At 32.8% G+C, this 15,530-nt stretch overlaps 1 protein-coding gene across 8 annotated transcripts in view; it reads left to right on the top strand.

Annotated features, from left to right (window-relative positions):
* The window catches only part of CDH13 (cadherin 13), a 479,376-nt gene that overhangs the window by 242,393 nt on the left and 221,453 nt on the right, over positions 1–15,530 (top strand). Inside the window, exon 6 of one of the 8 annotated variants that reach the window (XM_038185279.2) lies at positions 12,338–13,211. The exons of the other annotated variants lie outside the window; for them this stretch is intronic. Within the exon in view, the coding sequence (XP_038041207.1) occupies positions 12,338–12,439 (102 nt within the window). The 3' untranslated portion in view covers positions 12,440–13,211. Of the gene's footprint in view, positions 1–12,337; positions 13,212–15,530 lie in introns of those variants that run through there. 8 annotated transcript variants of the gene reach the window in all.

Here is a 15,530-nt window from a genome sequence, read left to right as displayed (position 1 = left end):
ATTTTGTCCTTGCATACTGTATCTCTCATCGATGTCCTAGTCTTCTCAGTCTTAACATCTCTTTCAGCTTTTCTGTGACAGAGATATCCTGACTTAATTTGCTTTGTATGTATTGCTTTTAAAATCTTTTTGTAAGATGTTGGAAATTTCCAAGGTGTTTGTTGTGGAATTCCTTTGTTTTCAAAGTCAGATAGAAATCTTATGTGGAAGAAAGATAATATAAATTTTTGAGCTTTCTCTGTTTACATGTCAGATCCATAGAAGCATTTTATCTTCTTGAATAGCAAAGATTATTTCAAGATTTTTTCTAGAACATGCACTGTGACTGTGTTATTCGAGTACTGTCAGTGGGATGATACAGGTAGCTTCAGCTAAGTCAGAGGGATAACCTCTTCCTCATGAGTTGTCAGTACTGCAGAAAGGATGGGGTCAGTCTGTTACCAGATGGTCACCAAAAATCAGTTTTCTTCTTCATTGCTTAGTGCATTTTTATGAAACATGAAACACTCAAGAACCTCTACCATATGGTCAATTGCTAATGCAATGAATCCTCCTATGTCTCTCTATCTGTCGCACTCATTTTTATTGTTTTTTTTTCAATGGTACTATACTCTAATATAAGACCTTTAAATCTAATTCACTACAGTAGCTGGAATGCCATGATCCCTGAACTCATGTTGCTCTTAAATTTCATTTTGTGGTTACTTACTAGCAGCCATCCCGCTATTTTCTCCCTAACCAAGCCCAAACTCTCTCTGATATTGACAAGAATGATGTATACCTAGGAAAAGATGAATGGTGTTGAACTCAGACAGAGCAGCTGACGTTAACGGGTCAGGAAGCATAAGTGTAAGTGATACTGTACCTTTTAAAAATGAAACTTTTCTCTTACTCTTATCACATATGATGGGTTATCATAGTTTTAGCATTAAACTCCCAATTATCCATAAAGCCTGTTACAGTTTCCAAAGTTTCTGGCATATATTCTTTTGACTGACTTAAAATATGACTTTTCCCTTATTTTACCCTTTGATTCAGATGTTTTAAAATTTGACAAATGACTAGGTTGAACTTTAGCACCGACACTTTGATAAACATATGGACACATGAACATGTATTTGTGGTAAAAGTATAGTATCTGAGCAGTCAATGGGAAAACAATGAGCTAATTTGTCAAGGAGTAAAGTGGCAGGTTGTCTAGCTAACTTTGTGGCAAAAGAGGTCATACCTTTAGACAGAAGAAAGGTCTAATTTATATTACTCAAAAACTAAAAAGATATTCTTTCACTTTAAAATATATAAGGAACTTTACATTAAAGTTAATAGAAATTGTGCTGTTGTCCTCTGTACAGATATTTTCCAAATGTTACTTTTCTACAACACAGTGAAGTAGTTGCATAGAAATAAGTGAGTTATTTAGGGTTTTATTTGTTTACTCACTTATTTTTTCCTTTTCCTGCATGACTCATTTAGTCATGTGCAAATACACTGAATGCAATTATATTAAATGCTTGTTCCCTAGAACTGTGGTTCCATGTACAAAGCAGACATTTTGGTATGACCAGATTAATGCAAGAGAGATAAATGTTATTCTAAATATACAGATGCACAAATAATGCTGTATTTGAAAAAGCTCGTTATGGTTAGGAAATGATGTAGTAGAATTACTGACTACTTTTCATCAGTTTTAAGTAGGTTAATGCTTTTTTCCATTATCTTTTTCATTGTAGGCCAGCAGTTTCCTGAATCCTATATATTTTTAAAGCTAAACAACCTGAAAAAGGCAGGATGTTTCACTAATAGATAGGATAGTCATTTAAAACAATTCCAATGAGAGGAAATGTGACATTGCAGATGCCTAATGGAATTTTGTCTTCTGCAACATTTTTCATTAAATTTTCAGAAAACACAAGTGAGTTATACTACCGTTTCTTTAGATGCTATCACACAGCAGGGCAATAATCTAATATAAGCAACAAGCTAAAAACAAAAAACAAACAAACAAAAAGAAAACAAACATGATTTTCCTAAAGCTGAGAAGTGCTTTCATGATATGGTTGTGCTTAACACTAAAAACTGGCCCAAAGCAATGAGTAAAGACCAACATGAAAAAGCTGTCATAGTTTAGAAGGTACAATGAGGTTTCCTTTCTCTGAGTACTAAAACTGGGCACTGTAAGCAGACAGTAGATCTGTATTCAAATCTTTTTAATTCGTCACAACCAGCACATCTGTTATTTAAAGAGATACATTTTACTGGGTCATAGTGCATTCTAATAAAAGTTAACTTCTGTCCTTATCAGTCTTCAAGTATCTTCTGTCTGCTCAATTTAAAGAAAAAGTAGGGCAGTTTTACTTCAAGTCCCTGGCTGATTTGGTACCCAGCATGTGGGGCAGTGAAATACCTGACCTCTGAAGAGTTGATGTCTACGTGGTAATCCATTTTTAAAGCCTTTAAGGTGAGTGTAGTCAGTTTCATTCCATCTGCACTAGGCTTTGATTAAAGCTCATTCTAATTATACTTTTGGACTCTTCATGTATTTAAAATTGTGTTTTGTGTGTGTACAATGACTAACTTCCAGAGGTCCCAGCATGTAAACTATCTCTTGGGAACAGTATAGGCTTTCTTCTGAATTGTAGTGTAATCTGGGAGTACAGACAGTGAAAGCTGTGTCTTTTTATATGCTTCTTTTAAATAAATAAAGCACAGGGGAGAAAGGGAGCAATAGAGCTTTCTACTTTTTCTATTTATATGGATATTTAACAAAAAGGAAAAAAATCTCAATCATAAGAAGTCCACTTCTGATTTTTATGGATATGTTGATAAGATGTGTCAGGGAGCTTTTAGTTAAAGTATGTAAATAATTGAAGCTAAAGTATTTTATGGTCATTGGAAGTTTGAGAGATTATATTTGTCAATTTTAAGTAAGGACATCATCGTAGTTAGAACCTAAAGAAAAACAAACAAACAAACAAAAACAATAAAACAACTTTTTGTCAGTGGCAGTAAAATTAACATTGAAAATACCTTTAGGTAGGAGCAGCAGTCGCAGAACCCAGTAGAGATCACTGAAATGAAAATATTGTGATCACATTATGAAGCTTGTGGGAGACTTAAGGAAAGGGATATTAAGAACAAAAGAGTTCTGGTAATACTTTAAAGTCTGTGTGTTTGAAATTTTACTGAGATTGATTATACTATGCAACTTAACATCCAGTCTTGTGGGGAGGAATTAATAATTAATGCTTCCAGTTATACACGTAAGAGGTAAAATGTATCTAAGATATTAAAGGCAAAAAAGGGTAGTCCAATTCTATACCAAAATAGGTCAGTTACAGTGTAGTATATGTCCTAGAATTTCATACTCTCTAAAATTTAGTTGAGCTTTGACTTAAACAATTTAAGGAATCATTACAATAAATGCATATATTTGACCAGCGATTTCAAGAAAATTATCAAGGAATTAGGAAGAAAGGCATGCCAGAGATTGCGTGCAGCTGAAGAACATAGAACATGGAAATAAAATGTTTGCTACCTTTTCATTTGTTATAACATTGTAGAATATGAACATCACTTTGTACGGTAAATTGAAGTAGTCCAAAATACGGCATAATGGACTGTCAAAGAATATAACGTTCCAAAATGTACCATTCTGCTGTTATTTAAATAAATAAATAAATGATTATATGTATGATTATTAAATATATAATAAATAAATAAATATTGATAATGCTTAAAGTGGGATTTTGCTATCCTAAACTATCTGTATTCGTATGTATTTTAATCTTGTTTTTCCCTCATCCTTATAACTACTTGATCAAATATTTTTCTTTTTTTGGCTTTACTTCTGTAATACTTTTGTGACAATTTTGATCAGCTTCTCTCAGAGCTACAGCTCTTAAATCTGTATATCTGTGACATAAGATATTAACCTGTAAATGAGAGCATCTTGGTTTATTTGCTCTTTGTAGGCACATGGTCACTATGTATATCTAGGATATTGCTCTGAATACCTCTGGTATTGTAATACTTAAAGTTTTAGTCTATAAGCAGTATACCTTTTCTTCATTGCTCTGTAACAGTTATTGTCTAAACATCTTCAAAGACTGAAGATGCCCCTTTTCAATTTATATTCATTGATTTTTTTCACTTTGCTGCTAAAATCTTCAACCTCGGTGTCAACAGTAATCTAGTTGCATTCTGTGCCTTCAAAGTGTGGCCCAATATCATAAAAAGAACATGAAAAAAAAAAAACAACCACAAAACAAACAAACAAACAAAAAAAACACAATGAAATTCCATGACTATGGCTTAGATCTCTAAGTGTTGACTGAGGATGTGTGTGTCTGTGTAGAGCCATGTATTTCTTTGTTGTGTATTTTCTACACTAATTTTCTGTATTGTTGACTACTTGTCTAAGGAGAGGAATATTTCCAACAAGAATAAATGCCTCTTAAACAGAATTAAACCACTGATAAGAAAGGGCAGCTTCTTAAAGAAAAAACATTAATATCTAGAAATAATTGCAACCAGAAAATTAGGTTATTTTGGAAAACTTGAAAAATAAATGGTTTGTTAATTTTGCCACTATTTTTCCATGATGATTTTTTCACTTCTGCTCTTTCACAAGTCTCTAAGGAATATTTCAAAGCAAGTTTTAGTATTACTGTTTTTCAGAGCGAGAGGAGATTGCTGAAAAATTATGAAGGTCCTGAAGATGTTTCTGTCCAAATTTATCTTTTAAAGTTCCTGATTGTGGTATAATTTGATAGAAAATCTCTTTTCTTTTCTTGAATGAAAGCCTTCTTTCATTTTACTCATACTCATGTTGATCTGATTTACATTCTAGTAAACCATACTACTGATATGGCTGTATACTGATATGACACAGTCATGAGTGTAATACTCTTGGGCTTTTGCAGGGAAATAGATATGACCATCATAATTTCTGTATTTTCTAGAATATTCATTTATTGCATTTCCCAGTTTCAACTTCTGCCAAGTGTGATTGTTACTAGAATAGTTTCTTGTGAGGAGGAAAAAAGAAGAACGACAGCAGATGGGATGTGAAATATACTTAGCTGCTATGGACTCAGAAGAACTTTAAAAAAGTTTTGTAAATGAAACACTTTGATTTTAAGATTAAACCAGGTGGTTTACAACAAACTTGAAGTAATATCCAAGCTGCCAATAAATCCCTTATGGGAAGATCTTCAGTGAACTTCAAGAGAATGAGCCAATTGCTTGGCTCACATTTGATGAAGCAGTGAGGTATAAGAAGCAGTTGCTAAGAAGTTCCTACTTTTTGCCATCTGCTTCCACCAAGCAGTAAAAGTTTCCCTTCCATCACACTTTGGGGATCCTGATGCTTCTCAGCTCCTTTAGCTCTCCCATCCTTTTTCAGAAGCTTTAAAAGAAAAAGTTCCAAATACATTCAACTTATGTTTTAGTGTCTTTGTTGTCACAATTATTTTATTTTATTTTTATTTTTATTAGATAGAAATAGAATTAATTCTCTTATGGATCATTTACATGTATATCTCAGATTGTGAGAGAGACTAATAGTCTGTCTCAGTAACACAGTGGCTCCTGCTGTGATAGCCAAGTATTGGGATGCTGTGGCTTGGGAAATAGTCTTTTTGCTCTTATTTTTCTGATTTTTGTATTTTTGTGCCTTAGCCACAGCAAACCTGTCCTTGTGATCTTGTGTATTATTATTAAATCACAAGAAATACTACAGCAACATGAAAATAAAATTGTCATTTTGAAATTATGATGTGGATCATCCTTACTTTCACCTCCATAATGGTTATTATAGGTCTCTCATAACCATCTTTAATAATACAAATACAAGTAGTTTTAAAAGTTGAGCTGAACTGAGATGCTTTGTTTGTCCATGGTCTCTATGATCAAGTCCCAGATAAGAAGAAATAAAGGAGAAACGTTAAAAAAAATACTAATAAAATAAAAGAATATATGTTTTGTGGTATTTGCATAGTCACATCACAAGTGGTGATGATTAACATTGCTTTTCTTCTAAATTATACTGGATTGTTGTAATGTATGTATTAGTGAGATGCAATTTAATACAAACCTTCTCTATAGAAGTTATTTTTAGCATAGTAAGACAGACCTGTATAAATTAAAATGGCATGTTTGCATTATTTTGCATTTTGCTGGAGGGATGGAAGACAATCCTTCTTAGAGACTTCTACCACTTAGGTTCTTCTGCCACTAGCAAAAATTCTTTGCAGACATCTCTCACTATGCAAATCAACAGTGTAAGCCTAGGTGATGGCAAAATTCTCAACGCTGATGAATTTATGATATTCCTGTCTTCTGCTCTTGATCTATCTGCTGGAATTTATTCTACGAATTAAATACTTTCTGGAAATAAAGAATCTTAATTTTAGTCCTAACAGGTTAAGAAAAAATAATCCTCATGGAGTTTTGAAGTGGAGTTTTTGAAGGCAGGAACTTACCTGGAAAGACTCTTAGAGCCACAATTATAGCTCTACAAGGGTGTACAGCTTTTCTGAGGACACAATTTTTCACCTTGAGGAACAAACCATAATGCCATTGATAAACTGAAATGCATTTACCTCTTTAAAGTAAGGAGTAGTTTCTGTAGACGTTTTCTTACTGCTGTGGCCTACAATTTTACCATTGAATTACCACAGCAGTAGTAGAAGGTGTCAAGGGAAACCGAACTCGGACATTTGTTAAGGAACACACCTCAGAATATTGCAGAACCAAAATACTTCTGTAAATCCATGTCATTTTTGGAGGATATCATAAATTCTTTGAAGGTGCCGTTTTGGTCAGAGGTGGTGTGTTAGTGACTTCTTTAAGGGCAGATATAAATGTAAATCAAAAATAATAAAGTTATCTGTAGATTGCTGTCTGAAATGTGCACATATTTAGAAAATTCACACACTTTGTTGATCTCAAAATAGAGCTCATACTTATTTGACATACTGGAGGTAAGTGACAAAAGTCTCCCAAGATCCAGCTCAGCTCTTTCTTCCCAACCTCAATGTTCCTTTATTTATTTATCTATCTAGTTATTTAGTTAGTTAGCTATTATTTTAAAGCAGTTGAAGTATTTTCATAGAATCATAGAAAGGTTTGGATTGAAAGGGACCTTACAAATATCTAGTTCCAATCCCACCTGCTGTGGGTAGGCATACCTTAATAATTTCTTTTATAAATTTGAAATATGGATTTTATTTTCACATTCAGTAATATAAATAAATAAAAATCGAAATTTCCCAAATCTTTTGCAAAAGATCTTTGCACTGTTTGTTATCACCTACATTTTTTGTGACTGCATATTTCTCTCTTATCTTTACAAGAGAATATTACAATAGAAAATCTCATAGTAACGAGTCACATGTGTGTTTTTCTTGCAGCCTTAAAAGCAGTTGGGGACTGGAGCCCTGATGTTTCATCCCCTGTTGAAATCCCAGGTTGTTACTTTGTAGGTTGTAAGAACATAGACTTTGACAGTAATCAGTTTATTTCAGCTTGGGGATATTTTTTTATTATTATTATGTTCTTGGTTTGGAAGTCCTGGTGAACTCTCTGTCTAAATATGTATATATATGTATACATATTTATCTTGAAAATAAACTGTACTGCAATACAAAATCATTTATTCGGTAAGTGTGCAGAGGTATATCTCAGCAAGTCTTATCTTTTGTACCAAAGCTAACCATTTTAAGCTCATTAGGTAACCTCATTAACATGCTGAGCTTTTGTTGAAACTTCACAGTGGATATCTTTTATTTGAAGGGAATTTCATTCAAACATAAATATAGAGTGATTAAAGAAAGTTCAGTTGATGAATTTTAGGAAGCTTAGTTGTACTTGTGGAAGAGAAACGAAGAAGGGGAATCAAAGTTTAAGGCATGGATTAAGTTGTTGGCAGAAGAAAACTATATCCCTATACAATGGATAGAAATAGGAAACATAATGTATTATCCAAGAGGCTTTTTTTTTTTTTTTTTTTGAGGCATTGCGAAATCTTACAAACCTGAGTGATTTAGAATATTTCACATTTTCATGCATTATTTCTGACTATATTGAGAAACAAATTGCTAGAATTATATATACACTTTTTTATGGTAAATAAATCAATAGTTCTGGTTACATGTTGTATTGAATGGTTGAAAGAGGAGAATTTGATGAACAAACATATGGTACTGTGTGTATATGCAGAGAAGACAGGGACATTAAAGTTAGCTCAACAGAGAGTAAAAGATTCTTGTCTTTCCAACTGGACATAACTACTTCTGCAGTCAAGGTCTGATTAGCTTAAATATTTAAAATAGAGGTTTAACCTTAAATCAGGTACTCCTTGTGTAACTGTACAAACTTATTTGGAATCTAGTTTGGTAATTGTTATTGTTTTAATTACTGTAGTGGTTCTAGATGACATCATTTAAAGTTGATTGCTCTTTCATGACTTGATTCACCCAACTTTGGTTGAGTTATCAATTACTTGAGATAGCATTTATTTCATGTACAAGATTGTTCACAATATTAATAAAATTTGCTTTTACGTGTCAATAACTTCCCCAGAAATGCCTGTTTATGCCTTATCTTGTGGTTGAGGGATAGCTCAGCCAAGATTAGTGGGTTAGTTGGATATTTGGAGATTTGAATCTAAAATATAACTTTTCTATGGGAAACAGTACTTTTACTTTTTACAGAAGTGTGATTTGGAAACTCAAATACTATATTCCAAGTAGACCTTTCAAGTGAAGCATTTCTTTGAAATGTATTTTTAAAGCTTAAAATTACATTTTATTTTTAGAGGAATAGTATCATTTAAAATTTTGTCTACCTGAAAAATATGAAAACTGTGTGTTTACAGAATCTAGCCTCAGTTAGATTAATACATCATCTAGCCTCATGCTAGTATTCATGTCCTAATAGTTTTCAAAGTTTTGAACATAAAGCAATCTGATAATTATTTTATTCTGTTTTTCACTTTATGTAATCTTATTTGAATAAATAAAAATGTATACAACAATGATCGTATTTTGAAATTTTAAAAAGCAGGTTTAAGCCAGTGGCAGTAAGTATTTAGAAAGTTTTAAATTCTTTGCTTTCTTGTGTTTTTGCATTTTTAAAATTCATTTTCTTTTGAACAACTGTTTGTTTATGATCACCTTTACCTATTTGCGTAAAAAGCAAACAAACAGAACAAACATGCACAGCCTGTGGGCCTGAATGGGAAGATCATAATTCCAAGAATGAGTAACACTGAAATAAAAAAATATGAATAAAATTTTATAGGTTAATCTTTTCCACCTTCCATAAGGTGGTTACTGCAATATGAAATGCTGAATTATTTGGTAGAAAAAGATCTATATGTTGCAAGGAGAAAGTATATAATTTCAAGTGTTTTTTGTTTGGTTGTTTGTTTGTTTTTGTGTGCATTTACTGACAGTATATGCTTGCAAAATACAACAAAAATTGGTGTGTTCATGGGCACAATAATATTTTTTCCTTCAAACATTGGTATCATTCTAACACGACTTGAAATAAACAGGCCATCATTTTGTGCCATTGCTTTTTTTTTTTTTTTCTTCCCCTAAGATTAGCAAAAGTGATTTCTTAATAGTTTAGAGCTTTTAATGCAATGTATTTGTTTTTTGTTTCCAGCTATATTTTTCTGTACTTCTTGATCCATATAAGTTTACAGGAAAACATACGTATTTTGGAATGAAAATATCTGAGGTGTATAATAAATGAGAATATGAAGACATTTTTTTCATGGACTTGTATCATATCAGCAAGGAATTTGATAGACATCATAGTTTAAAAAGAAATGACTTCACATGACAGGGTAATGTTAAGTATTCCTAAATTAAATCTAAATTATTTTCATGGCTGCTCTTATCTTTCACATTGTGAAACTGCTGTAAAGGGTCATTGATGCATCATAGAAGCAGAACCACAGTTTCAAGAGAAGATTGAGGAAGTTGGAATGACTCTTTGCATCAATTGAAAATTTATTTCACTTATGTTAAAATTTGCTTATGACAGCAAATTCTAACTCCATTTTCTGGTACTATTATTCTTCAGAACATTCATTTTGTTCAAACCCACATTATTTGAAGAGCATCACAGAAGATATTATATCATATAGTGCCAGTGAATATTCCTGATTTTAACACCTAAATATATGCAACTCTTTGACAGACCTTATTGCTCTGTCACTACATAATATGAAGCGGCCTCCTATGAGCTGAAAATTGAATCAAATGTACTTAGGGTATACAGGTTCTGCAATAACATTCAGCATAATAGGATCTAGCAGTTATCATATCTTCTGAATTACCAAAGACATCACTAGCTCATGAGGGTAGCAATTCAGCCATAATTATTATTTAAAAAGGTAATGTGCTGAATAACTTTCCATTGGAAAAAGCTTCTTATAAATATTATTGCCTTAGGAGTTACCACAATATGGTAAATTAAGGTTGTTGACCTACCAACTTTTGTTGTGACTGAAGGACAAGATATTTGATAATCCACAAGAAAATGAATACAAAATTCTTACAAAAAATAATTTTAGAGGATTCAGTTGAGTTGAAAAGATGATAGTCTTATTTTTCAATTGTATTTCAATGAGTAGTGGCTTAATGTGTTGTTGAAAAGAAATTCAACTTGTGTGTCTTTTTAAGATTAATTAACCCTTTCCGATGAATGTGTTTTATGACTACAAGCAATGTGCTGACAAAAAGTAATCTCACGGCAGAAATTGCATTCTAGTCTTGAAATCTTAGAGTCAAGAGAAGCTCTTTAAAAGATTATGAATGTATATATTCATTTGTTTTCTTATTTATACCTAGGAGAAATTAGGTCTTTCAACAAACTGTGCAACAAACTTTAATATTCATCTGCAGTTGTGCATACTTCATTTCTGATAAAAGCCAAAGAGGCTTGCTTAAAGGGAGAGGAAGGTGTGAATGTGTCATTTAAATTCTTTGTCGTTGGGAGCAACAGTATGGTCCAACTGAAATAATTTTCTTCAGTGAGGAAATTGTCATGAGTGTAAGTCTGCTCCAAAACAGAAGCAGCATGTTATTACTATCTCATATATGTCTGTGTGTGTACACGGAGATATGATATATGTTTATGTGTATTTCATAGTTATGTATTAATTCATTATTTTCTTAGATGATGATTCTGAGTTTCAGTTCCTAGCTTAATGGGAATAGATATCTTTATAATAAAGGCTGAATCTAATCGGTGCAGTACACTTTTAGCTGTCTTAGCATACTGACAACAACTGAACAGGCATTTCACATTTTTAAACACATCAATCAGGTAGCATGGTCGGCTATGTTGTGGAACACTGAAAGAAGCAATGCATACTGCTCAGTCTGTTTCCATGCCTGTCAATCTGGCAACACATTCATTTCCCAAAGAAAAGCAGCACCTTTTCATAATATATATTTCAAATATAACTGAGTACTGTTTCTTAGCAACAGGAGCTCAGTAGCTGGTGATCCTGAGATGAGCCATTGAATAGGGGTGAAACGTGCTCATGTGCTCATGAACCATGGTGCTTCAATTAGCAGGTAGCTCACAAAGCTCTTCTGATACTAAATTTCTCTCAGTAATTTTTGTTACTTTTTACTAAGGGAGTAAAGGAGCATTCACCTGACCCCAGCAATGTTCTGGTCTTTACTAGGAAAAGAATATTCTTTTCCCTCTTTGTGAATAGAACAAATCAACTTGAATTGCACACAAAAACATATGTGGAATAAATGTGACCTGACTATAAAACAGATTTATTTTTTTTATGAATAGGACCTCAAGAAGTAATTACAGCTTGTTTTAGAGAAACCTACTTTCTTTCACTCTGAAAAGAAAATGTGTGTGTGTGTCATACTGTAACAATAGCTTTGAGTGCTACTGTTGCTGAAGAACTTCACAGATAGTTGAGCACTTTCTGGCAAGAGGCATTTTCATAGACTCCTGTTTTTACTCTGTGGCTAGTAAAGGAAAAGAGGGGAGTAGGGAAGCAACACCATAAAAGATATAGTAGCCCAGGTATATAGCTTTCCCTGTCTAGAAATTTCCATCCTGGATCCAGATTTTACTTCTCTTGCCCTTTTAGAAGTGTTTCTTACAGTTTAAATAGAATTTTTTTAAATCAGTGGCACTCATGACAGGTCAGAATATACCAAGGCGATGTGAAGAGCTTGAGGAAATTACACAGAAGTCTCGTAAAGGGTCCTTCCATATGGATTCTCTATAGAACAGAAAGATACATGAGGTGATGTAAAATGGTTTTTTTGTTAATTGACTTTTGCAGTTCCAAATGGCAATGGCATCGATGATAAAAATCTGCAGTTCTTACCTCAAGAATTCTGTCCATTTTCCTGTGGCTGCTTGTTTTGATGAAGCAAGACTATAAACCAAATTCAGCATGTCACTAAGGAGACTCCAGTGTTTTCAATGGGATTTAGATTAGCAAACAGTGTAGCAAAATAATAGAAAAAGAAGAACTTCCCTTGGGTATTATGGTCTTTGGATTATATGCTATATAATTCATAGTTGTGAGAGATGAATTCATAGATAATACTGAAAGATGAATCTGGTTCTTCATCTCCAGTTTTATTTCTTTGAGTCATGGTAAAATCTTAAATTTAAAGGAAAATGGCTTTTGATTGGAAAATTGTTTAATATCTTTGAAGTCAGTTGAAAGGGAAAAGTCATCAAAATTAGTGAGTGGTTTGCTATTATACTGTCCAATTACTTGTGCCTATTTGGATAGACCTTTAGCTTTGCTTAAGCTTAATTTGCAGAACATACATGTATGCCTTAAATATTTATCTTGTTCATTGAAATACTATCTAATATTTTTTTTGTAAATAATCACTCTTCACTAATCAGATAATGATACCTGATATGCTGCTTAATACTAGATAATAGATTCCGTTTATAATTAAATAACCTTAGCGAAGTGAGAGTGTTAAACAATCTAAGGGGTCAATTACCACGTGTTAACAAATAGTGCATTAGACATTGTAGCTATTACTTTAATAATTATCATTCAATTATACATTTATAATGTAAAAAGCATATTCACCAAAGGCTTTATATGGAAAAGTCACCAAATTTATGTAGGTTGTAAATGTGTGTTGTATATTTAAAAATAAATAAATAATAAAAATCCTAATTTTCTGCTCTGCTATCTGCTAAACTTATGTGAAATGTTACCATTTATTTATTTATTTTATTGTGAGATGGAAAGTGCTGTGTAATGTGTGATTTGTTTATTTGTACAAAAGCCATGATTATGAGGGGCAGTGCCATGAAATATTAAGAGACTTGCCATCTGTTTGTGCAAAGATGTTAGGTGTGGCTGTAGTCAAGGCTGATTGCTCTGGAGTGGGTGCGAAGTTTTTATATCTACATTCCATATGGTACAAGCAAAATATAGTAAACTGAGTATTTTCAGATCGGATACACAAGGTTAAATCCTGCTTTACTGCAGTCCAAGCTGGCTTTGTTACTGCTTTCAGTGAGTACAATTGGCATTTGGTCATTTTAGCTATTCATCTTCATTAATTTTGAAAATACTTATGGTATTTGTGTTTTAACTGCCACTACCACTTTTAGCAAATTTTCTGCATTTGTAAAATACAGGATTTTCATTGAAATTAAAAAACTGACAATGGAAGAAGAAGAGCTGTCTAGAGCAAAGTATTCAGAGTCAATCATTGACCATGATGGTGGCCAGATATATGTTGAACAATAGTTTTCTTCTTCAATTGTAATATCAAAAAAAAAAAAAAAATATATATATATATATATATATTAAAAGGAGTGCAAACTCATTTTGCATTTTCCCTTCTACCACCTCTTTGCAAAAAGAAGGGAAAGTATAGAAAAAGTGAGAAGAACCCCAGAAGGATCCTAGGCCTTAGAAAGGCACCGAAAGGGATCTCATATACGATGACTCATCTCATTACAGTTTGTGGCATAAACTGATTCAACTCCATCATCACTCTGTTTTTTGTACACTCAAATTCCCATTGAAAAGCTGATTCAGACCCTTGCTGCTCTTGTTAGAAACTTCCCTGACAGTCCAAAATAAAGTTTTTTTGTTTGCTTGTTTTAATTGTCATTTGCTCTTGTGCTGCCATCATTCTATGCCTATAATTATTTCTCTTTTCTGATGTCTGGCCACTGCTAGGCTTGTAGCTAATATCACAGATTTTTTGGTATGTGAAGTAATCATTAGATTTTGAGGGTAGTGCTAGTTTTGAATTTCTGAATGCTAGTTCCAAGTTCTCTTTGGGTCTTTCAATTATTAATTGATTTCTATGTTATGAAGATTCACTTTTAGCTACCTTGCCTTTAGTGTTCCCATGTTGATGATGAAATACCTACGTAAAGATCTATCAGGATCTAGGAAAAGCCATCCATGAGATCTACAGAGGACTTAGTTGATAGTATTAAGATTTTAAACATTCATTCTTCCCAGCTTAAATCTTGGCAGTGTCCAGGTGGTACAGCATAGTTTGGTTCTGAACGATTACAGCAAAATTTGGCACAGAGACTGTATTTTAATTTAAATAACAACACTGTGATGTCTTCACAGTTGCGAGGGTATCTTAACTTTAGATTTTGAGCTTATGAATTGGGCCTGTCTCTAACCATGTAGTTTAGTTTATATGCTGCTCATCCAAGTAAGCATCTCAATTTATTCCTGCTATTACCATAATAGAAATAATAAGCAGCAATAAGGTGAAATAACGTGAAAATAGAGAGCATAGAATTTAGTCAGCAGTCTTTAGAAATGTTGTTCTTTACATTTTTAGATTCTGTGCTGACAGTTTACTGAAGGAATGAGTGCAATTTGCATTTTAAAGGTTAGTTTACAAAATTGGCTTGGCTCATTAGAAAGTCATGGTTGGGTTTTTACAAATCTGTCCCTTTTTCCTGCTTATCCCATTCTCTGCCCTATTCATTTTTAATCTCTGCATATATGCACAGCACTTCCATATTCCAATAAAAGCTAAAACTACTATTAAACATTTCATTACAATAAGCATCTTGAAACGGTCTTATTCTGCAACCTGCAGAAGATGTCTAACAGATTTTTACACTTATTTTTCAATGCCCATTACCAAGCAACCTACAGGATTGTAACTGCAGGGCTATCAGACTTGTACTTCATTTTCAGATAGCATAACTGATAATTCCATTTAATCTAGGTATATTCCTTGCTGATTTTTACATCTTCCTGAAGCTTCCATTCTCATAAAAGATTTATGTAATTGTATTGTGTACTTTTTCTCTTTCTTTTTTTCATGTTGGCTAACGTCTATTCAGAATGTGCATGTATGAAAAAAAAAAAAAGTTCAATTATTATTATTTTTTCTCTTGGAAATTTTTAAAAACAGCAAAGCAAAAATAATATTAAAAGCCTGATTCTGACTTGCACACAGATAAAGGTCACTATTCAGGTTCTTGTGGGGGCTCCTTTCATTCTGGCT

Source organism: Anas platyrhynchos, chromosome 12, assembly GCF_047663525.1.
Source record: "Anas platyrhynchos isolate ZD024472 breed Pekin duck chromosome 12, IASCAAS_PekinDuck_T2T, whole genome shotgun sequence".
Lineage (NCBI taxonomy): Eukaryota > Metazoa > Chordata > Aves > Anseriformes > Anatidae > Anas > Anas platyrhynchos.
Note: the sequence above shows the minus strand (reverse complement) of the source record. Positions and strands in the feature narration are given on the sequence as shown.